Consider the following 25,641-nt stretch of genomic DNA (forward strand, 5'->3'; position numbering starts at 1 on the left):
GGTTAGTGTGTCTGAATCGTGAAATTGAAATTTAATGCACACAAAAGAAAAATCGACAACAATGGCATTCACAACCTGCCATACCTACTGACGATGAACAGTTTCAGGAAATAGGTTTGGCTTTATGGTTAATGGCCATAGTTGACCGACACAAAGGGCGCTCGACCACCGATTCGTTTGCTGGCGCGATCTAGTTGTGCCCGTCAACGTTCGGCTTGGGAATTTTCCAACATCATAAAAAATGCATTCAATAGTCTAAGGAATTTCGGAACTGTCATTAATGGGGATTTGTTTGTTTTTTATTTTCAGAATGTCCGTGCTGCGAACACTAGCGCTACTGGCCATCGGTGCCACCGTGGTACTGGCTCAACGACGACTTGCCCTGCCCGATCCTAGGAGTTGTGCCAACCGTAAGTGACCCGTTGACTTGTTTGTGTATTTTGATTTTTCAAAACTGTGAACATGTTACATGGCAGCCCGTACGACTTAAGGAATTACATTTTTTGTTTTCAATTAGTTTGTGAATATGATTGATCGGGTTATATATTGATTCATTTCTCACCTCGAATAGAATTAAAATCTCAATATTCTGCTTATACCATTCTATGACATCGCGACTGTAATGGCAGCTGGCTAAGTCAGGCCAGATCTTTACAGGACCTTCGTGTGATTGAATAAACGGCAAAATTATGTTCTGGAGACAATCCTCCTTGTAAAGTTGTCCATTCATAGTCGCTCCAGTGATGAAAACCTTTGTTTTCTTTCCGCAACTACACATGCTCTGCCAAATCATCAACTGGCAAACGAATTTATCTGCAAAGACCAATTTGAATTTATCCGGAGCATCTTTCTTACGTTTAGCAAAGTAAAATGTTTGGCCCAGGATTTGTCCAAAGTCCATTTTTACGTAAGTTTCATCGTCCATCAAAATACATCCGTTATACTTGATCAGAACTTGCTCGTACAGCTTCCTTGCACGGTTTTTGGCAACCAGGTTTTGTTTCAGCGTCCTGTTAGGATGTTTGCTGACCTGGTACGACCGGAAACCTTCTCGCATACAGATTCGCCGAACTGTACTGTGTGCTGTACTGAACCTTTTCGCCAAATCACGACCGGAATCCCAAGATTCTTTTGGACTGCCTTTATGACCTTCGCTCGTAGTTGTGGGTCATATGTTCCACTTCTACGTTTGTTTTGTTTTGCACGATCCAACGTTAGTGTTTCCCGGTAACGTTGAAGCACGGTATTTACAGTCGATTTAGGAAATTTGAGAGCCTTTGCAATAATTCCTCCTGAACCACGTTGGATTTTGCACGTGAGTGTGCAGATTTTTTTCACGTCTATCGATAACTTTTGAACAAGTATATGAATCCTGATGAAATTTTCACTACTAAATAAAAAATCCTTCCGGATCAAAACACTGTCAATAGTTTCGTGCTGCGACAACTAGAGGCACTACAGTAATTAAAAAGAAGCGGCCCAATTCTAACTGGAACAGACTTTAAAACTGCATCTTTACAAAAGTTCATTTAGAGCTGCCAGATATAAAATCAATCGGAAAATGTAAGGTTCTATCACATACAAACAGACAAAAGCTTTCTTCTCAATCGTCGTACACGCATTTAACTTTCAATTTAGATATGATTAGCTTTGAGAATCCCCCTGCATAGCACTGGCATCTCATTACTTTGACGTTTCTATACATTATATCCAACGTGTATGCAACATTGTATGAAACTTGGCTAGCAAGTTTTTTTTCCCACGAATAGCTCGCGAGATGTCGTTAGTGAGGTCCGTGGCGATATTTTTAATGAAGATTTATTTAAAGAGATACGTCTGTTTGTCTGTGGTTCTATTGACACAGACAATAGATTTTTTACAGATTTAGTTCTGTAACCGATAAAAAGTTAAAAGTATCACGTAAATATTATTGCAGATTTGGAAAGTATTATAAATTTCCTACAAGAATTGATCTAGAGTTTATGATTTGAGTAGTACAAAATGATTTAACGAGCGACTATGTTATGTGAGTTTTTCCATTACCGAATCATTTTTGGTTTCCCTGGAAACGGGAAACAGCTGATGGTTCATCGTGGGAATTCCCGGGAATCGGAAAGTATTCTAGTTCAGAGACTATAATGTTGTATTCATGACATTTTGTATTTTTCTTACTTTGTAGAACGATTAATGAAGTATGGAATATTGTTTCCACTTAATTTTAATATCTCTGCTTCCATTCCGAGCTGCATTAGATTTTTCTTCCGACTTCATCCGTATGTTTTAGTTACGACTACCATTAGGAATTTTTTTTTTTGGCCCAAAAGATATATCCGAACAGCGGCGCCGACTTTCTTAGTTAGTCTTTTTGGCTTCGCATTTCCTCGAAAGTTTGCCTGGCCTACCCCGGAACTTTCTTATGGCTTCTTCTGGAACATTCTTCCGATTTACCGTAGAAAATCTTCAAATTTCTCTGGAAAATAATACAAACTTCTGGCAAACTGGCTCCTCCGAGAAACTTATTGTAGCGTTCACTCAACAATCCTTCTATATTTGTTTCCCGGGAAATGTCTCCCGTTTTGTTTTGTTCATGTTGATGTTCCGGGTAAAAAGCAGTACTGAGTAGTCTAAAGCCAATTACAGTGAAAACCAGGTTGACATTCAGTAAAGAAAACCAATAGAAAAAAAAAACAATAGAAAAAACCAACAAGGGAAACTTGCAAGATACTTCCAGTGGAATTTTTTTATTTGTTTTTCCGTCGATCTTGTTTTTCGTACTGAGTATCAATGCTACCGATGCCAGGGAGGTAGCTCCCACACCTGGACCCTACCTATCGACCCATAAACTCATGGACCAGGGAACAACGGCTTTGCTGGCGTGGTCAGAGATTTTATAGCTTCCCCGAATTTTGTTTACTTATTTTGCTCAGAAATTTCATCTGAAATCGACCGGAAAACTCATCCGAATCCTCCACGAAGTTTCTTTCGACTTCCTCAAAAGTTCATCTGACTTCCGCTGGAAGTGTCTTGTTTTCCCGGAAATTGATTTCGACTCTTCCAGCAAATTTCATCAACGTATAGATTCTTCTCATTTTCCCAAGTAAATTTCCCGGGTGCTGTGGTCTATGAAGTGAAAATGTATAGGTTAGATGTACCAGTTATGGCTATACGTTCCTATTATGGTGTGTTCCAATTATGGTCTATGGAAATTCCATAGACCATAATTGGAGCACACCATAATAGGAACGTATGGCCATAACTGGTACATCTACCCTATGTGGCATGAATTCTGTACTGCTTTTTTTTTCCCTGGAAGTCAATCCAGTTTTACAGGAAACTGTAACTGCTTCAAAACGTGTCCAAATCTGCGGGGGGAAGTGCTGTCAAATCAGCCTACTGATCATTCTTGTATGAAATTGGTTCCAAACGTGCCATTTAGGTTTATGATCGCGCACGTTGTGTTGATTTTTGTGATAATTACGAAGACGGATAGAATTAAAACGCACCGATTGCTTCGCCGTCCTGCCATGGCGGAGGCATACAAGGCACTGTTTTATTGTATTGTATATTGTTTTCTAGAATCGTACAGTGGGTAAGGTAGTGGCACAAATAATCGACGATGCACAAACAGTTTCTTATGGCTTGTTTACGTTTGGAACCAGTTATACGTAAAGCCCTCTAGTTAAAATATGGACGACTGCCTCTACAAAACTGAAAAAAGCAGTTCCAATAGAGCAAAGCGGCTCATTTTGACGATTAGAACAGAACAAATTTTGACTGACGTACATACTTTTACTGTAGGGCTTTAGTTAAAGGGCGAACACGAAATTATTGCGACACATTCAACAGGGCATAACTTTTTTACCATTGGGTAGAAATCAACCAAATTTTGCACACTTTCTCATTGCTGTCAAACTCGAAGTCGTGTTTTCCGATTCAACGAAAATGGAGGTGAACCAACGCGAGTTGAGAGCACAAATTCTTTCCAAACACCTGGAATTTCCTGACCTGTCGCACCGGCAGTTGGGAAAAATGTTGAACATTCACCATTCAACCGTCTCCAGAGTGTTGAAGCGGTTCCAGGAGCGGTTGACGTTGGACCACGGCAAAGGAGCTGGAAGAAAACCGGGACCGGAGAACAAAAAGACGGAGGGAAAGGTGAAGCGGATGATTAAAGCAAATCCCAACGTCTCAAGCCGTGATTTGGCTAAAAAGATCGGCATGTCGCAGAGCTACGTCCAGAATGCAAAGAAGAGAGCTGGACTACATACATACAAGGTACAGAACTTCCCAAACCGCAATGAGCGGCAACAATCGACGGCTAAAACTCGGGCACGGAAGCTCTACGAGAAGATGCTGACAAAATATGGCTGCTGTGTGATGGACGACGAAACGTATATAAAAGCCGATTTTAAGCAGATTCCGGGGTTGGAGTTTTTCACCGGCAAGAGCAAGTTCGATGTGGACGACAAATTTAAGAAGAAGAAAATGTCGAAGTTCGCCTCCACATATATCATTTGGCAGGCCATCTGCTCTTGCGGACTGAGGAGTGAGCCTTTCGTGACAAAGGGCACAGTAAATGGCGAGATCTACAAATCTGAGTGCCTCGAGAAGCGCCTTTTGCCGTTCTTGCAGCAGCACGATGAAGCTCCGCTATTTTGGCCAGATTTGGCATGATGCCACTATTCTAAAAGTGTCCTGGAGTGGTATGAGGGCAATTCTGTCCATTTTGTTCCAAAGGACATGCATCCGCCAAACTGTCCGGAGCTGCGCCCGGTGGAGCAGTACTGGGCAATAATGAAGCGGGAACTTCGGAAGAGCAAGAAGACAGTCAAAGACGAGAAGGACATGTTAAGAAAATGGAAAAAAAAACTGAGAAACTGGTACCGGATGACACTGTAAAGACTTTGATGGAGGGCATCAAGCGAAAATGCGTTCAATTTTACACTCAAGGCTCCATCGATTAACTTTTCTTTTGATTTTTGAAGTAAATATATGTATAAAACTACCCTAAAATTTTGGTTTGATTCTAAACATTATAAGAAAATTGGCATGACATTTTCGGTGTCGCAATAATTTCGTGTTCGCCCTTTATACGCGGTAGGCGACGATTGTTGTATTTGACAGTCACATCCCACCTCTGGTTCCAAATATCAAAACATAAACAATCGAGGGGTTTTCCGACGGAAACTTCAAGTAAATCTTATTCCATGATTATTGTTAGGTAGAACTGTAGGAGTGTTATGCATAGCATTTCTAGAATGGTATAAGGAAAATTTCATATGAATCCCAAAGAGATTTTTTAAATTCTTTTAAAGGAAATTGTGAAATGAATAGAAAAAAGGATTTTTTTTAATCATGAGAACATTACAAAGAAATCTTGTAAAGTGCTCTTTGTGAGTTTTCGAGGAAGTTAAATATTAAATAATTTTGCTGTCTTTGCAATTATTCTTTTGAATTTTGAATTCAATGCAGAAAAGCAAATTTCATCAAACCGTATTTAAGGGTCACCCTAAGATGCTAAGACCAGTATACATCTTGAGCTTAAATATAGAGGGGACGGCCCCAGCGTATACCTCTCATGCCAGTAACTAATAATCGATTAATAATTATTGAACAAATCGGGCATCATTAGATACCATTACCTGTTAATTCCTGGCATACATTTGATGTATTATCTTTATTCGGCGATTTAAAGCAATGGCAACAACAACAGTAAACAAACACTACGAAAAATTCAAAGATTGTTTTTATGTGCCCCACAAATGATTTTTTGCAATGTGACCAACAAATCATATCGATGTGTCTGACACATACTTAATATATATATATTTATTTATTCGTCTTCAATCAAATGTAGACCAGTTTAATTTACAAAAACACTTAACATCTATTTTAATTTTCAATCTCTGACTAACCTCGAAAATAACCGTTTTTTAAGAGCATTTTTGTTCATTGTCAAATCAATTGTTTCATAATGTTGATTATAACAAGACATCATTTTATTTAAAGGCGCGTTCCTGGCATAGTTTGTTCTTTGGTTGTTAATATAAAACATATATCTGTTTCTTAAGGAACGAGTGGGAGCATAAAAATTTAGATTTTCTATAATCTCTGTGGCATTCACTCTTTGTGCTCCAAGATCGTTTATAAAAGCTATCATTGCAAACTGCCTTCGCTTTTCAAGTGCATCCAAATTGATCAACATATATCGAGACTCATAAGATGGTAAGGGATAACTCGTCCAGCCTAACTTTCTTAGAGCAAATAATACTGTTTGAACTGATTCAATGCGGTTTATACGAGTATCTTGATATGGAGCCCAGACTATACTACAGTACTCAAGGAGCAACGTATAATGTTTTGATTGTGTATGGATCATTGAAATGAAAACTAAACCTTTTAATAAACCCTAGCATGTTGCTTGCCTTGTAAATAATGTTATTATAATGTTCAACAAAGCTTAATTTTGAATCAAGTATAACTCCTAAATCTTTAACTTGATTGCACCTTTCAACTCTGCTTTGTCCTATTGTTACATGTTCTTGTCTAATAATTTTATAATACTAAATCTTCTTCCACTACACCAATTTGTGCAATTAGATACTGAAAAGAGCGCACTAAGACTTAAGCGAACTAAAACCTTGTTTGAAGGGAATATTAAGGGACACCTACATATATTAAAACAAATACGAATCAATCCATTAGTTACAGTCAGTATTGATTGGATGGAGACAACCAGACGCTCTCTCTGGAGTGCGGGAGGACCACAAATCCACCATCCAGTTATATTCTTCACTGATGGATCAAAACAAAATGATAAAGTGGGAGCTGGTGTGACAGGTCCTGGTGTTCATATTTCAGTTTCTATGGGTGGATGGCCAACCGTTTTTCAGGCTGAAATTCAAGTCATACTAGAGTGCACTATTGTGTGTTTAAAGCGAAAATATAAACGTGCAAATCTATGCATTTTTTCTGATAGCCAAGCAGCTTTGAATGCTTTAAAATCATTTACATGTACTTCCAAGTTAGTATGGGAATGCATTCAGTTACTTAAACAGTTGTCTAATAACAATACAGTAAATCTCTACTGGGTGCCAGGACACTGTGGAGTAGAAGGTAATGAAAAGGCTGATGAACTAGCCAGGCAAGAATCATCTAAACCATTTCAGGGACCTGAACCATTCTGTGGGGTCTCTCCAAGCTCCATCAAGATGGAATTAAGGAACTGGAAAAAGATGATGATAGATTGTAATTGGAATAATACTATCACAGCCCGACAATCAAGAAAGTTTGTGATGCCAAATGCATCAAACACACAAAAACTCCTTAGCCTCTCAAAGAAAGACCTATGTACTTACATAGGACTAATTACAGGGCACTGTCCAGCCAAATATCATCTAAGACTAATTAAAAAAGTTGATGATGATATTTGTCGGTTTTGTAACGAGGAAACAGAAACCTCCGAACATTTATTGTGCAACTGTGCAGCACTTCTTAACAGAAGGGTAAAATTCTTTGATAAGGGACTACTACAGCCCTTTGAAATATGGTGTTCATCTCCTAGTAAGGTAGTACGCACAGGAGTGGAACTTTGGATCAGAAAGTGGCTCCACTTGTCATTTGCGAACACTAGCGCACCTAGCGGTAGAAGGCATCTTCTGCCTGCAGTTAAGATAGGCAGCATGCTATGATAGTGTGAGTGCACATAGAAAGCCCGTGTGGAACGCTACCACAACACATCGCTTGTTGAGCAGAAAAACGAACACTTTTTGATTCACCGATTTGTTTGCACTTCTCCTTCTGTTCTGTGTAGTACGTTTCATACGACACATAATTCCTTGCTGGGAATATACCTAAAGTTAGGCGTTGATGGTTACTTCTAATAGTAGTTTTTCACCCTAATAAGGTTAACAAAAAACCGGGGAATATACTAAAGGGTGATACGGTCAAAATTTGGTCAATATCAACTTGACGTATTTCTTTCAATTTTGCATTGAAAAAACCTGAACACCCCTCATTTTGAAGGTGTGTGTGTGTAGAATGTTGCTCCTATTTTGATTTTGGAATTCACTCTTCAGTTGTCAAAATGCCGTCCAAGCAAGAAGAGCAGCGTATCAAAATTTTGCTCGCGCATCGCGAAAATCCGAGCTACTCGCACGCAAAGTTGGCAAAATCGCTAAAAGTTGCCAAATCAACCGTTACAAATGTAATTAAAGTGTTTGGGGAACGTTTGTCGACAGCCAGGAAGTCTGGATCGGGGGGAAATCGAAAACCGGAAGCCGCTGAGACGACAAAGAGAGTTGCCGGTAGTTTCAAGCGAAACCCTAACCTCTCTCTCCGAGATGCCGCAAATAAGCTGGGTGTATCGTCTACAACCGTGCATCGAGCCAAAAAACGAGCCGGACTATCGACTTACAAGAAGGTAGTGACTCCAAATCGCGATGATAAACAAAATACGACGGCCAAAGCGCGATCCCGGAGGCTGTACACGACGATGCTGACGAAGTTTGACTGCGTGGTAATGGACGACAAAACCTACGTCAAAGCCGACTACAAGCAGCTTCCGGGACAGGAGTTTTATACGGCAAAAGGAAGGGGAAAGGTAGCAGATGTTTTCAAGCACATGAAACTGTCAAAGTTCGCAAAGAAATATCTGGTTTGGCAAGCCATCTGTACCTGTGGCTTGAAAAGCAGCATTTTCATAGCTTCCGGGACTGTCAACCAAGAAATTTACGTGAAAGAGTGTTTGAATAAACGTCTGCTGCCTTTCCTGAAGAAACACGGTTGTTCCGTACTGTTTTGGCCGGATTTGGCATCTTGCCATTACGGTAAAAAGGCCATGGAGTGGTACGCCGCCAACAACGTGCAGGTGGTTCCCAAGGACAAGAACCCTCCCAACACGCCAGAGCTCCGCCCAATTGAGAAATACTGGGCTATTGTCAAGCGGAACCTAAAGAAGACGAAAAAAACTGCTAAGGGCGAGCAGCAGTTCAAGGCAAACTGGCTTTCTGCGGCGAAGAAGGTGGACAAGGTGGCTGTACAAAATCTGATGGCAGGGGTCAAGCGTAAGGCCCGGCAATTCGGATTTGGAAAAGCGGAAGCCTAACTGAATATTTTTCCTGAATTTTATACTAATTGAACTTGAAAAAGAAATTTAATTTGATTTTTTAAATAAACGATTTCACCGATTTACACGCGTTTTCCCTTGACCAAATTTTGACCGTATCACCCTTTACAATAGATCAAATAAATGGTCGCACGACACGAATTTTTCACGAATTTCCAGGAAAAGTTTCATGTCGTCTGCATATGTATATTGAGACATTCAGAATATTCAATATGTGCTCTACATCATTAACAAATAGAATAAACAGTAATGGTCCAAGATGGGAAGCTTGTGGCACACCAGATGTTACATTGACTACTGACGACAAATCTCGTTCAAATCTAACTCTTTGTGTCCTACCGGTCAAGTATGACTGAATCCACTTTAATAAATGTTGACTAAAACCTAACTTAGATAATTTGAATAGCAAAAGAGGGATATCAACTCTATCAAACGCTTTACTGAAGTCAGTAATATATGTATAATAGCCATGTGTGACCACACATACTATTAATTTCACACATACATTTCATGTGTATTTCTGAGTGGATTCTGTTCTGGTCACATGAAAATCTTGCGGAATTTCACATGAAAATTCGACAGTAGAAATTAGTGTAATTTTTTTTAATGTAGCATATTTCTGACAAACCACAACCGTAAAATCTAGAAGCTTCAGTCTTTCACTCTTGTTGATTTCAGTTTTGAGTAAGTCTACACTTAAAGCTTCACATATGGCGACTTGAGAGTGAAACAATCAATAGAACTCCCGAGCAAAGTCTGAGATCAAATTTAAATCTAAATTTGATGTTGTGATTGCGCTGATAATGATTACTCAGGTTGCTATCGTTTTGGTCGTTTTAACGGTTAAAATATCAAAATTGCGAGCAAACAAATCTTCATGTGACATCACATTGAAATGAAATCAAATTATGATTCTAGTTTGATGTTGATATCAAAACTCGATTTCAATTTGCTGTCATTTTGATGCTTGACTTTGCTCGGGCTGTGTGCACACATCGGTGGCACATGAGCAAATCGGCGACCATCTTTTGTGGTGGCGAAGGGAGGTGGGAAAACCCTCTCCATCCCTCATCAACGGATGAGCATGGTAAAGAGGATGCTCTACCCGATTCGTGCCTTCCTCAAAAATGTCCTTTGTTCGCTTTCTACTTTCTATATTAAATGTTCACACCGCCGTACTTAACGGAACAATCAACTCTATACTTTCATCTCCTCATCTATCGTATAAAATGTTCACTTTAAGTCTGATATTTGGCGTTAAGCGTCTCCAACTATATTCACTTTGGATAAACTTTTATCAGACTACAACTCGAAAGACACTCAAAAATGCGTTTAACACTAGTAGAATGTCCTATCAGGTTGGGAAATCGTGTCGGGTATTTTGCGATAAATTTAATGCTATACAACGCATTATTTAACAACTAACATTAAAACAACTATAAACGACCGGAACTCATGACAGGCATAGATAACGATTATGTCAGACTCAGCTTCCGAAGTGCTAATCAGATCTTTAAATTCATCAGTTTGACTTCCACCGGTTGACTAGTTCAATCGTCTGTGTAAATCTGCGTTCGATGTACAATTCTAACCTTTCAACCATTTTAAATTCCCATTCCAGGCGTGCGGCACGCCACGTACCGAGATGCCCGTGGAGTAGCCCATTCGTACTTCTTCAGTTGGGAACACCAGCCAACTCGCAACCTGGAAGTGGACTGGCTCGATGCCCGTAACATCTGCCGTCGCCATTGTATGGACGCCGTTTCGATGGAAACGCCTCAGGAGAACGAATTCATCAAGCAGCGCATTTCCCGTGGAAACATACGGTACATCTGGACGTCCGGCCGCAAGTGCAACTTTGCCGGATGCGATCGCCCCGACCTGCAGCCACCAAATGAGAACGGATGGTTCTGGTCCGGATCGGGAGTCAAGATTGGACCAACCACCACGCGCAACACCGGAGACTGGAGCTACACTGGAGGGTACGGACAGCAACAGCCCGACAACCGCGAGGCAGCTCAGGTATGAACCATTCTCTAGCTTGTGACGATCGAAGATCATGTATCGGAGTTTTTGGATTCAATTCACAGGGTAACGACGAATCTTGCCTGTCGATTCTGAACAACTTCTACAACGACGGTCTGAAATGGCACGACGTCGCTTGCCATCATCTGAAGCCGTTCGTATGCGAAGATTCCGATGAGCTGCTGAACTTTGTCCGCTCCCGCAACCCAGGAGTCCGTCTATAAACCCAAAACCCACCTTCAATAAAATACCCCTCCCCTTCCCCACTCATCCCCAATTCCAATGTCCTAATGAGTCCAACTCATCCAACCAGTGAGGATGACGTAGATCAAACTGAAGTCATCACCAGAAGAAGAAGAAAAGATCAACCAATCTGAAGTCAGGTGTCGTGATGATGCTTTCAGGCGTGACCTGCGACAATTTGAACTTAAAGCTCGGTAAAAAAGTTTTCGCGGAAAATTACAAAAAAAAATGAACAGCAACCGAAAGCTTCAAAAAACTGTACGTTGTATTCTTATTGTGTTTTATTATTTATTGTAATGTAATTATGTTTTAACATAAAGGATGAAAATAACTCATGAACATTTGTGCAAATTTTCTCTGTACAAAACAGCTGCGAAGAGGAGCAAAAAAGAAGCAGAACTAACATGAAGAAGATATTAGGCGAAGAAGAAGTGATGCAAGATTAGATCATGTGAGGGCCATTTTTCTATTTGGAAAATTTTAAATCAAAGCTGTTTTCTTTAATTCGAATTAAATACAAGAAGTCATCCAAATTTTATCGCATTGTCCAGTTTAGCATCAGTGATTCAAGTGTTTGTACATTTGTAAGTTTTTGTTTTCTATCCTGGAAAATAAAAAGTACTAAATCTTAGTAAGTTTTTCTTTGTTTGTGTTAAACATATCCGATACCTTGCTGAAAAAATCACAGATCTCTCTTCACCATTACATTATCACACAAATAACAATTAAAATGGAAAAAAATTGTCTTGTTTTGTCATTGTTATCATAGTTATCATGTTATGTCTCTTACAGTCTGTGGTCTACATGTATTCTATAAGTCTATTTAATCTCTACCAAATTTAAACACAGGCTTAATAGCTTAAAGGTGTTCTGTTTCCCTTCATGAAACTAGAGAATGAAAGCAGAATAAAACGTACAATCAAGGAGTAATAGTAATATCCCCAGATGAGCGTTTAACCATCGACAAGCTGGTGCAACACACAACACATTAACCTACCACCCTTTACGAGACAGCAAGGTTGCTATGACGAGGGAGCAAACAATAGTTAGACAGGGCTTAGATTTAATGTTGGGCCTACTAAGCACAACCCGCACTTTGCCTCTCTATTTCGAAAGGAATACTACACAAAGTGGAATTTTTATGCTACATATGTCTTCCAAATCTATTCACCTTACTATACATACCGTTAGATTTGGTAAAGAGTAACACACCGTAGAGATATTGTCAACAATCTTTGACTATATGTTTAGGATTACTTCTGCGTGAAGTCAACGATTTACACTAAAAATTGGTAGAACTGTTTCAAACACATCGTCGGTACTTGAGCGTGTCGGTGATCATCTCCTTTTGCCAGTGGTGGCGGTAGGGAATACCCATCACCAACCCTCTCCAACGGGGGAGTTTGGTAAAGAGAGATGATCAAACCGATTTGTACCTTCCTAAAGTTGTCCTTGCTCGCTTTCTACTCTCTATATGCAATTTTCACTCTACCGTACTCTAACGAAACTATCAATTCTATACTTTCATCTCCTCATCTATCGTATAAAAATTACCGCTTCAGTCTGTTATTTGAAATTAGCATCTTCAACTATGCCAATCTAAGACCCTTTCTTGACTCCAAACTCGACTTAAGAATTCTGATTCCATGCTAAGGCCATTCGTAATGCTATTGTATTTTATATGGAATGTTTCAATTTGAAACTAGAACCGAACACGCACTCCTCGCAATGCTGAGTTGCAGTTTTAACATAGAGGTAACTCTAAGACTAGAAGGTCCCGAAGAAACGTGCTCAACTTTTTGGCTGAGCTCTGGTACTATCTTCGGTCCCAAGCTAATCGATGCACCCCTCGAAACATAGGAAAATCCGAGGGGGACGACTCTATCTACGATGCAGAGAAGATTGTGTATTGCTGTGGCTAACTGCGCGCACGCTGAATAGATAGAAAGAAGATTGATGACGATACTGAAGATTTCCTGCAAAAAGATGATGCGCGATGCAAGTAGATGCGAGAAATGAAAGAAGATTTTTCGAAGATTGATTCGCTAGTGTGAGATTTGTTGAGCATCTAGACTTGAGATTTAGATGTGTCGCCCCCCTCGGGAAAATCCACGAACCCCTCATTTTATCTGTCAAACTTTCATAGCGAATCAAAACAAACATAGTGTAGTACTGGAATTTATACTAGAATGGGATACGTTATTCGATTTGATTGGGACCAATAGGCTAGTCAAGTAGTGAGCCAATTTAAAATCGTTAATTTCGAATTGATTGTTGGTAGATCTGTCAAGGTTTAGAGTATTGCTCACCTATCTGGATACTGGCACGTGTTGTTCCCTGGCCAGGGATATCGCTTCCTCGATGGAATGCAGACACCGGTCAACGTCTTCGGGCGTCTCCGGAAGGACACCGTAGTCGACACAGTGTTGGAACTGATCCCAGCTGACGCGATGGTAGTTGCGTCGGGAGGCTTGGAATCGGTTAACGGGTGAGCTTACATCGGCCACCACCGGATATGAGCAATCTATGTTTTAATTATCTGTTGTGTCAATTTTTTCACTAGATGAACATAAGTTCACCCGTGCACTCGTCTATAAGGTTTTGCACCGCAGGGGTTAACCTCAATCTGATGACAGTTCAGTGGTACTATTTACGTGGACTTAGTCAATTTTTTCTTGGGTAGATTTTCTCGATAAATTTTCGGGTTGCAGTAGCATGTAGACCACACTTTTGAAATGTCCGCGAGCAACATCCTTTCACCGTGCATTTCCTCGACAATCTGCAAATTAAAATTCGGAAATCTTAAAATTATTTTTTTTTTCGAAAAAACTTCTAAGTGCTTGTAAACAGTACCACTGAACTGTCAAAAAGGTTCAGCCGATGTACACTGAGTTCATTTGTGACGTCACGCTGCAGTACCTAATTAGGTTCTGCAGCGTGACGTCACGAACGAACTCAGTGTTAATCGGCTGAACCTTTTTGACAGTTCAGTGGTACTGTTTACAAGCACTTAGTCATTTTTTTGAAAACAATATATTTTAAAATTTCCGAATTTTAACTTGAAAATTGTCGAGGAAATACGCGGTGAAAGGATGTTGCTCGCGAACATTTCAAAAGTGTGGTGTACATGCTACTGCAATCTGAAAAATTATCGAAAAATCTATCTTAGAAAAACTCGACTAAGTCCACGTAAACAGTACCACTGAACTGTCATCCGATTGAGGTTAACCCGGGCGGTGCAAAACCTTATTAGGTTCTGCAGCATGACGTCACGAATGAACTCAGTTTTAATCGGCTGAACCTTTTTGACAGTTCAGTGGTACTGTTTACAAGCACTTAGTCGTTTTTCGAAGAAAAAAAAAATATTCTAAAATTCCCGAATTTTAACTTGAAAATTGTCGAGGAACAGCGCGGTGAAAGGATTTTGCTCGTGGACAATGCAGAAGTGGGGTTTACATCTCACTGCAGTCTGAAAAATTATCGAGAAAATCTACCCATGAAAAAATGGACTAAATCCACGTACCACTGAACTGTCATCAGATTGAGGTTAACCCCGACGGTGAAAGACCTAATAGTAGACTATCATTTCTCCTTGGGAGATGGGCTCCTACTGCTCGTCGAAACGCTTTTTGGCTGGACGATCGCACGTCGCATAAGACGACGAACCGCTTCAAACCAATCAGCCTGTTTCGTTTCAGCATCTACACACTAAAAAAAATCTGAATTTTACTGGTGATGTAAACATCCATGCATGCAAACATTCATGCATGTAAACTTCCTTTTCACGTAAACTAGCAGCTTGCAAGAAACGTTGCAAACAAAGGTGGAAAGTTGCATACAATGTATGGAATATTGCATGACATGTCTCATAAATTTACACGATTTATAATTATCAGATTCGCAGAAATTCAGGGAGACCGTTTCCGTCGAGTCCGCTCCCACTCACTCAACATTCGATTCGTTTCATTCCGTCATCACCGCGCGCCTTCCGTCGTTGCACCAGTCGATGTCAGGAGAGTCCCGCTCATCGCTATTCAAATTCGCCACTTACCAATCCGCTAAGTCCGATACCGCACGTATACCACCAATAGTCGATGATATTGAAACACTTGCAACTGCTACAAACGATAAACTCGCTTCCAAATCGCACCAATTCGCACAGCCATCACTCGCCAGATAAAAAGTAAAGCTGCTTCAGTTGCCGCTCGGCCGAAAACATCCGTCGAGATTCCACAGCCGATTACAACCCACAGCACGACCTCAGTTCGTTAACCTCATTGGTAGTATGCAACACAACACACTGCACACTTAGAAAAATTCATGTAAATTTAGGTGCCCTGAGACTGACATATACGAACGTCAATTTTGACAAAAAATTGAGTCATAATAGACGTGGAATAAAGCTCAATCAAACGTACTTTTCATCGAGTAACGAACTTTTCAGTCTCAGAGCACTTAATTTTACATGAAATGTTTGTTTACGTCTCATCCTTTATGTCAAAGATGGATTCCGTCACGTGTAAAATTAGGTATTTCTAAGTGTGCACACTTAAAAATAACTATTTTTACACGAGATGTAATCCATCTTTGACGTAAATTATGGAACGTAAACAAACATGTCATGTAAAATTAAGTGTTCCCTAACCGAAACACACGCAACTCGACGAAAAGTACGATTGATTGAATTTATTTTCTCGTTTCTTTCAACTGATTCTTATGTCATTTGAGCCGCTTGTATGTGTCGGTCTCAGAGCACGGAAATTTACATGAATTTTTGGTAGCGTGTACTCAGGGGGTAGAAGGTCAAGAATAGCCACCGCCGCCAACTAAAGCTTGAACCGGGTACCTGGGACTTCCACGATATACCCGCGGCAATGGTCAGCAGACGATGCCCTGTGCGTATTTAGTATGTAATATGTTTTATTTGGATACACAAAATGTTTGAAGGCATGCGTCATCTAAATCATAATTTGCACCACCACAAATACACTTTTCAACAATCTTCAGCTGGAACGTACTCACTGTGGTATACATAGTTGGCGATGAATAATAATAATAATAATAATAATAATGATAATGAAAGAGTACAATTAATATTTGTATACATAATACAATAAAGAGTAAAGTTTGGCCCCTCAAGTTTTGATATGCTCAGTTTGAGTTGGATTCAGTTAGCGTGTACCGTTGATTCGATGGTCTAAATAAACCCACACATATGCATGCGTGAACGAATTGAGCCCAGTGATGCCACATATACAGATTTATCTGTAATGATACAGATTTTCTCCAATATTTTGATACAGATATCTGTATATGCAGATTACAGATTTTTGAAAAATATACAGATTTTTCAAACAAATGCATAAATAAATTTCATATTTTTTCATATATTTTATTTACGATAAATAATCTTTTTTTTCCCTTCTAAGCAACTTGAATTCAATCTGATCATCAAATCCAAATCTATTTTTCACTAAATGAATATTATTATTTTAGCTGCGAATGGACTTAGAATCTTTCGAATGGACTTCTGATGTTCAGATGGTCTGATTTCTCGATATAAGGGATTTTAGTTTCCCTTTTTATTTCTATTTTATCACATGGTTACAGATATGAAGGTTAATTAAATATATTTTTCGTCAAATCGATAAACAAGCCATTTTAGAAAACCAACAAAGGGTTTATGGTTAAGGTTTTCGTAATCTCAGACATAAAAAAAATCAAATTCTAGGGATTTTTGATTGGGGAAATGTTTGCTTCAGCAATACCTTAACCTCGTCACGGGGGTAAACAAGGTCCTTGAGAGCTTAATTTTGGCATGTGGATACATTGTGTTTCAGAGCATCTATTGGCCAAATTTGAGAGCTCTAGGACTTTGTTTACCCCGCTGACGATATTACGTTAAGGTATTGCCGAAGCCGACATTTCCCTTGGTTAATTCATTACGGAAATTTTCAGCCGGAAACAGATTTATCTCTCATAACTGGTACTTGATGTTTTGTATTTTCAGACTGTAGAAGAGATACAAAACACATCAAGATTGTAGGATTTCAAGATTCCTACGTGACCTGGCCGAGGCTTGAAACCTCGGCCAGGTCACGACAATGGCGCAGTCGGTAGGATACGAACCTACGCTCCCAGAGGAAAATGGGCAGTGGGGTAGGCCGAGGGGGAGCAAAAAAAAGTAAATAGAAAAGAAAAAAAAAGCTTCTCCCGCGGAAGGGCGGAGGACGTGAAAATACTCTCGGTAGGCTCCCTGACAGAAATGGGCAGCGGAGTAGGCCGAGGGGGCAAAAAAAAGGAAATAGAAAAAAAAATAAAGACTCCAACGAAAGGCCGGTGGAGGAGGCAAAAAAAATCTTAAAATTGAATTTGATTATATAATGGAATTATTTTAAATAAATCAAATGGTGATTGGAGCAATTAAAATTCAGGGTTACTTTGAGGGAAAATGAGTTTAAAATAACGCGAAGTGAAAGCTTGAAAATCGGAGATGCTTCAATGAAAATGATTTAGTAATTTGAAGTTGATTTAATTCTGAGTTATGAGAAATTAATGCTTTGAAGCCTGAGTTACTTCAATGGAAGATAAATTAGTAATTTGATATGTAGATTAAGCGTTTTGAGAAATGATAAATAAGTTATAAGATATTATAGTTTTTGCTTCAATGGAAGATGAATTAATAATTCGATGATGTTTATTTAGTTCCGGAACTATTCTTTGTACTAAGAGCCTGGTAAGCTCGTACAATTAGTCGCTGAGTGTAGTTTAGGAATTATTTTAAATAAAACAAATGGAGACTGGAGACGTTAAAATATTTAAGTCGGAGATACTTTAAAAGAAAATTAATTAGAAAGTACGTGAAATGAAAGCTTGAAAATCAGATATACTTCATTGGAAAAATATCTAGTAATTTGTTGTTGATTTGATCTTGAATTATTAGATATTAATGATTTGAAGTCTGAGCTACTTCAATGGAAGACGAATTAGACTCTTGATGCTGACTTAACGTTTTTGATTAATGATAATTTTGAATTACTTTAAAGAGAAATGAGTTGAAATTACGTGAAAGGAAAATTTGAAAATCGGCGATACTTCAACGGAACATGAATTAGCAATTTAATGCTGAATTGATTTTATATTATGAGAAATGAGGCTCAGACTTCAAGAGTTACTTCAATCGAGAGGAGCGACTCTATCTAAGATGCAGGAATGTTTTTGCTTTACTGTTGTGAGATCCACTCGCGCTTAATAGATAGAAACACGATTGATTATGATTTTGAAGATTTCCTGCAAAAAGGTGGAGAGCGATGCGAGAAGATGAGCTTAGATGCAAAAGATGAAAAAAGATTTTTCGTAGATTGATTTGCTAGTGTAAGATTTTTCGACCATTCAAAATCGAGATTTAGATGTGTCGCACCCCTCGACTTCAATGGAAGATGAATGAGTAATTTGAGATAATTGAGGGTTTTGAGAAATGAGGAATGATAGTTTTGAAGTCGGAAATGCTCCAATGGAAGATGATTTATAAATTCGATGATTTTTATTTAATTCTGGAACTATTCTTTAAACTTAAATCCTGGTACGCTCTTACAATTAGTGACTGTGTGTAGTTTGAGAATTATTTAAAATGAAAATGACAATTTTGAAGTCGGAGTTACTTTGAAGTAAAATGAGTTGCGTGAAATGAAAGCTTGAAACTCAGAGATATTTCAATGGAAAATGAATCAGTCAATTGATGCTGATTTGATTCTGAACGTATGAGATGATCAAGTCGGAGTTATTTAAAAAGAAAATTAATTAGTTATTCGATATTGATTTGATGATGTATATTTAGTTCTAGAACTTTTCTTTGCACTAAGAGCCTGGTAAGCTCATACAAATATTCGTGGAGTGTTGTTTGGACACAAGTTTAAATAATTCAAATTACTGGATAAATTCGAATTTTAAAGTCGGAGTTACTTTAAAGGAAAATGAGTACCAAATAACAAGAAAGAAAATTTTGAAAATCTAAGATACTTCAATGAAAGATGATTTAGTAATTTGATACAGTTTTGATTCTAAACTATGCGAAGTGATTGCTTTGTAGCCGGACTGAATGGATAATGGAAGATGAATTAGTAATTTGAGATCTTGATTAAGGGTTTTGAGAAATGTCTCATAATGAGTAATAAGATATAAGAGTTTTGAAGTCGGAGATGCTTCAATCGAAGATGAATTAGTGATTTTATGATGTTCTAAAAAAGAACTAAATCTGGATATTTTTTTGCACTAAGAGCCTATTAAGCTCATACAATTAGTCGCTAAGAGTATTTTGAGAATTATTTTAAATATGGTCACGTCACGACACTCACCAAATCACTTCACCCGGGAGCGCATTCCCGATGCTTTCACGCATATTTTTCTCTAGTCATCCCTAAACAATTCCTCCTCCAGCGACTCTAACCACACAACAACCAAACCTCATTTTTCTTCGCTTTTCTTTTTCAAGTCACTCCGTGAACAAAAGCAATACACATCGCAAAACCCTAACAATAGATCAGCGCCGTTCTCAGCACCGCGTAAATAAACTGAAATTTAAATTTTCACTCGCGATGCCACAAATTTCTAGTCCGGGAAAAAAATCAAACCACGCAGATAGCACCAAATCTTCTCAGACGCGCAATGTTTGAGGTGCAAAACTCGAACGCTGCGCGCTTGACAGGAACCGCCTTCCTACTGCTGCTACTGCGGTTGCTGCTGCTGCTACCTGCTTACCCGCCGTCTGAAGCGAAAAAAAAATCCCGAAGGCTCGGATTAATGCTGCTCCAGAATTATAATGGGTTGGTATCGACTCTGTTCCGGTTTTACACTCGATACTGCTCAGAAACTACATCAAGCTTTTCCCGAGGTGTACGACAATGTAGTCCACATCTGCATAACCTGCTCAAAGTCAACCCTGCACACTGACGATAACCATCCGTAATCGTACCAGCACGACAATGCATCAGTAACACCCGCATCAGTAGAGCAGCATCTAGTCCGCATGAGGCTCGCATGACCAGCAATCAGGTAATTGTGGTTCCAATCACCTAATCCCAACCTGGTTGAGCTACCTGGTATTTTCATTCACGGTTGCTGAGACAAGCATTTCCACCGCTTCTATCACGCCTTCCATCCGGTAGATCTGAAGATCGAAGCTAAAGTAGATCCCAACCATTGTATGGGGATACGCTCCTATAGTTGCGGTACGTTAGAAGCGTTAGGTTCCTATAGTTGCGTACGGAGTCTCCATACACAACTATAGGAACCTAACGCTTTTAACGTACCGCAACTATAGAAGCGTTTACCCTAATGTCGAAGAAGATTATAGTTTCGTAAAATTTTAAATTTGTATCCGCACTAGGATGGAAGGGTAAATGCTCCTATAGTTGTGGTACGTTAGAAGCGTTAGGTTCCTATAGTTGTGTACGGAGTCTCCATGCACAACTATAAGAACCTTACGCTTCTAACTTACCGTAACTATAGGAGCGTATCCCCAACTTTAAAACGCCTAATGATTAAAAACTGGCGACACAGGATAACGTTTCTAAAAATGATCAAACCAGACTACTCTATTAGCCAAAACCGCTAACAACTAAAAGTCAAATACAATCCAAAGAACAACAATAAACAGTTAGAACCGCGAACATTGTCACAGTATTCCTTCCGCCAAAGATCGTGTTTTCCCTGCGAGATCCGTAACCCGAGAGTTTTAAGAACATTCCGTCGCGTGTAGGGTTTTCGATCTAATTTCCGTCCGTCGATCTTGTTTTCCGTGCTGAGCACCAATGCTACCGACGCCAGGGAGGCAGCTCCCACACCTGGACCCTACCTATCGACCAATCAACTCATGAACCGGGGACCAAAGGCTTTACTTCTCTTCAGCTTGATCAGAGATGTTATGCCTCAGAACATCTCGGCGGCGCCGGCTGGGATTGAACCCAGGCCTGCTGGGGTGAGAAGTAATCACGCTTACCAGTACGCCACCGGCGCCGCTACAACCCACGTTTAACCTCTCTTTTCTGAACGAGTTTAAAAAAGAAGGGAATATTTCTGTCAAAGGTGACTTCTAAATTTATTCACCTTTCCATACGTACCGTTAGATTTGATAAAAAGTCACACATTGTTGAGATATTGTTTAAAATCTAATACTGCTTCTTGATTCTAAATTCGTTCTACGAGTTTCAATTCCGTCCTAACGCACTGAAACGCCATTAGATTTTCTTCGTCCTACGGATACACGTAGATAGAGGGGATTCGCTAGGAGCGCTTCTTTTGTTTTGAGAACAATGAGCGTAAATATTCTTACAATGCGCTCTAACAGGATTTATGTTGTAGCTTATGAACTAACGCATCGAAACAAGCCTATTATTGATTTGCTTATTAATATATTTGATAAGGCTCAACCGAATTAACTTTACAGAGCCGAGAATTTATGTTCACTATACAATACATCTTAAAACCATTGGCATAGCTAGACAATTTATCTGGAGGGGGCCTAGATAATTCTGGAGGGGGCTAGATAATTATGGAGGGGTCCTGGCCCCCCTGGCAGGCTACGCCAATGCTTAAAACTATAGTCAAAAGGTACAACACAATAAACATTTTATCTTCCACTATCCAATAAGCCTCCTCCACCAGAACGGGAGCCGCTTCCAGTGGTTTCATTGTATGGCAGATTCGCCGACGGGGGTCAGAGCGCTTCCATTGAAGCAATGGACGCAAAACGTGGTCAGCACTCACACACTCATCACGAAACGGTTGCTTTCCAAAGTAGACGACCCATCGACCGAAAGAACTGCTGATGAAGAACAATGAAGAGGACCACACAATGGTTGCTGCCGAGTAAACAGACGATCGCGTGACACACATCGAGAGTGGCCTGCTTCTGTCGACAGCCGAGTGAACGCTGTATTATTGATTTGTGCACAGTGAAATCATTGATTTTATTGATCTTTTCTGATCGATAGAACGGAAATTACGACGAAGTAGCGCTCTACCCTAATCAATTTTAAGTGTTTTTCCTACATAAAACCATCCACAAACCCGCAGAAACTTCGTGAAGTAGCCGTCTTAAAACGGCACAATTCAGTGCGATTTACCGCCATAGTGTCCCCTCTTTGGCTTGGCTGAAGAAACACGTTCGAGATACCGGCATAAATAAAATTATTGGTCCGTCGTGATGATTTGAGTTTGAAAAGTAATGACCGGGCAACTTTTGAATTGACAGTTTGCTGACTATCGTTTGGAAAGCTAACCGTTTTATACAAAAAAAAACCAACACAAACTATAAATTCTAACCTTTTTTTCTAATTTTAGTAACGATTTTCTGTGTGTGTACCCACAATCACAGTACTGATCAGTGTCTGTTTTCATCATTTACCATCGCAAGCAAGGAGTAGCGCTTCAACCCGGTATAGATGAGCTGCGTTTGTTTTGAAAATCTTCACTGTTACGTACGAGTGAAATGAACAAATGAGTTCATTCTACATCAGTGAGTACGTGTTTGTTGATATTGACCAGTGCTTGATTATCCACCCGAAAATTGTCAAAACCAGAAGCGATCCTCAAAAGCAAAATAATTAAATTAATTTTGAGCAAAATGTTTATTTTGAATATTATCGACCCCAGAGTCTTAAAGCTCGATATTATAATAAATTCAGCATGAGGCAATAATTTGCCATAGATCTATAAAAACCATACGACACGTTCTTCAGCGCTATATTTGTGTAAAATGAAAATAATCATTTTGCATTTGATCCTCAAAATCATCCCCTCAAAGATGAAAACGAATATTAATATGGACACAAAACAGGCGATAATAAACATCCAGCCACGAATGAAGAAAAACAAATGTTGTCTTTGATACTCAGATATTGCCTTGATCAGATAATGTTGTTATGTAAAAATTCAAATTCATGTAGGTAGTTGGTCTATCTGTTATGGTAGTCTTCATTTTCAGCTAAGTTGAGTGTAGAATAAATGATTTTTATCATCACTGGTACTGATAGCATTGTGGCACAAATTTGATCTAAAAAAACCGCAAAAGTCGACCTTTCGGATTTGTTTAGAGTCCAAATTTGTTCAATGATTAGATAGAAAAAATGTTTTTACACTTAAATCTTTTCAATAATCTAAGGAAAAAACTGATATTTTTTATATTGGATGTGGACTGTTTTAAACTAGTTTTCCGATAGAATTAAAACACGCCGTGGATATTTTCTCACTTTGTCTTTATTTTTTAATAATCAGTTGTTTCTTTTATACAAAAAAAGACATTTATTTTTTATCTTCTTCTCTTCTTCTTTCTGTTTGCATTCTTCAATGGTTATCATGTACCCATAATACTTATTCATTTCGAAAATTTCGCGCGATTTTTTTGTTTTTGTTCTTCTTGCAATTTGCGAAATTTGCTCTTTCAACAACTCTCTGTTACGTTTCCTTCCCTTCGCTCTCGCCTCTTTTGGTATTTTAACTTGTATTGGGTTGCATTGGTTAGTTTTACATAGCTTGTGTTATTTCGTTACATGTTACGTTTTCTTTTATGTTTTCACTTGACTTGCTCTGCTCCTTATTCGTTTCTTTCTTTCTCTCCTTCTAGCAATTATTAGTTTCCTAGCTGCTAAATAATGTATTCCTCTTGTTTGTTTGTGTGTTTTGTTTGCGTCTTCTTAAATCATGTTTTTTTTTTTGTTTGTTAAATTTGTGGTTATGTGTTATATCTTGCTTGCGTTTGCTTTTGCTTTCCGGCTCACTAGACCGTCGTACTAAAGTTCTTGCTTTAGTTTTACCATTGTGTCTTTTGGACAACGGTGGAAATGCGGATTTTCCGGAACAAGCAATTCATGCTCGAGTCGCATCGTGTCGGTTCGTCGTGGGTTGATGGTGGTTGATGAGGTTTGCCCTTGCCCTCTGTCTGCTGTGTTCGTGTTCGCTCATTCGGTTGGTTAGTTGGCATTCGTTGGGGATTGTGAGTCGATTCTACAAAATGAATGTCACTTGCTGCGTAGAATTGGAAAGTTCCTAGATGCTGTTTTATTATTACGTTCGACTAGATTTCAACTTATTTTTTTAATCTTCTGGAGATGATGGAACTAGGTAAATCATGGTGATGTATGGAAGGATTGTATAAAGTTTTCGTTAATTTACTTCAAAAGACATGCTTTCGATCCACAACGTTGTGGTTCTCCGGGTTGCATACTTTTGCGCTGCTAAACCGGCAGACTAACTAAGTGACAGTACGCAGCCAGATCATAAAAAGAAATGTGTGAAATTCTGGTGCATATCTTTAGGCGCAAGTAGCCTTCTTAGCTTTATCGAAGACAACATATCAAGAGGACTTACGACTTTCCCGTTTTCTCATACGGCTCTTATGAGACAGACACATTTAGCTCCGAAAGGTTTTTTAAGCAGTGATTCCTACCTCACAAAAGAGGATTGCGTATAGTATCCACCCGCTCATCCGACATTCAATAATCCGGACCCCATTAATCCGGAAAGAGTCGGATTAAAAATAATATAAACGCATTGTGCCATCAATTTTCAGATTCAGGCTGATGCAAATTTTGAAATTTTCACTCCACAGTGTTCAAACGGCTCCAAATTAGGTTCTGATTACCTTTCCAAAATTTGAACTCATTTACCCGAGCAGGAAGGAATATCTCGATACCGTAAATTGGTATGGATGAGCCTGACATAATAGGTAAAATATCAAAAAATAATACCAAAAAAAATGTTCTCACAATACCATCCCAATACCAAATTTTGCAAATGCAATACCAAAACAATACCACACAGGTATTCTTTTAGTATCCACATATCAAGTTCTGTTATTTACAAAGTATTTTGCATGCAATTTTTTGGTATTAATCTTTGGAATTTTACCTCTCATGTCATGCTGATTAATCAAATTTGGGTATCAGATCGCAATTAGGTATTCATAAGTTATTTTCTCCTGCTCGGGTAGTAATAAACTGACTTGGCACAAACTATTTCAAGTTTATATGCAAATAACTATGGGAAAACCAAATGTTTTGTTCATATATATTAGACCTGTTCATTTTAACAGAAATGTTCGTGATGCACCGGGTCAACCGTGATTACTGTTCGTCATGTTAATTTAAACTTCTGTGCAAATTTTCAGCAAAATTAGTGATGATTTAGAGGCCTTCAAGTTAATTTTATGTTCTAAAGGTAATTGACGGCTTATAATATTTGTATCTCGA

At 39.0% G+C, this 25,641-nt stretch overlaps 1 protein-coding gene across 1 annotated transcript in view; it reads left to right on the forward strand.

The window, feature by feature from the left end:
• LOC135706581 (uncharacterized) overlaps window positions 1-12,026 on the forward strand; it is a 65,920-nt gene extending 53,894 nt beyond the window's left edge. Inside the window, exons 2-4 of the mRNA XM_065228234.1 lie at window positions 310-410; window positions 10,749-11,149; window positions 11,218-12,026. Coding sequence (XP_065084306.1) covers window positions 311-410; window positions 10,749-11,149; window positions 11,218-11,376 — 660 coding nt within the window. The 5' untranslated portion in view covers window position 310 and the 3' untranslated portion in view covers window positions 11,377-12,026. The remainder of the gene's footprint in view (window positions 1-309; window positions 411-10,748; window positions 11,150-11,217) is intronic.
• The last annotated feature ends 13,615 nt before the right edge of the window (window positions 12,027-25,641 follow it).

Source organism: Ochlerotatus camptorhynchus, unplaced genomic scaffold, assembly GCF_037179485.1.
Source record: "Ochlerotatus camptorhynchus isolate MF236.1 unplaced genomic scaffold, CSIRO-AGI_Acam_v1.1 ptg000284l, whole genome shotgun sequence".
NCBI classification, from domain to species: Eukaryota; Metazoa; Arthropoda; class Insecta; order Diptera; family Culicidae; genus Ochlerotatus; species Ochlerotatus camptorhynchus.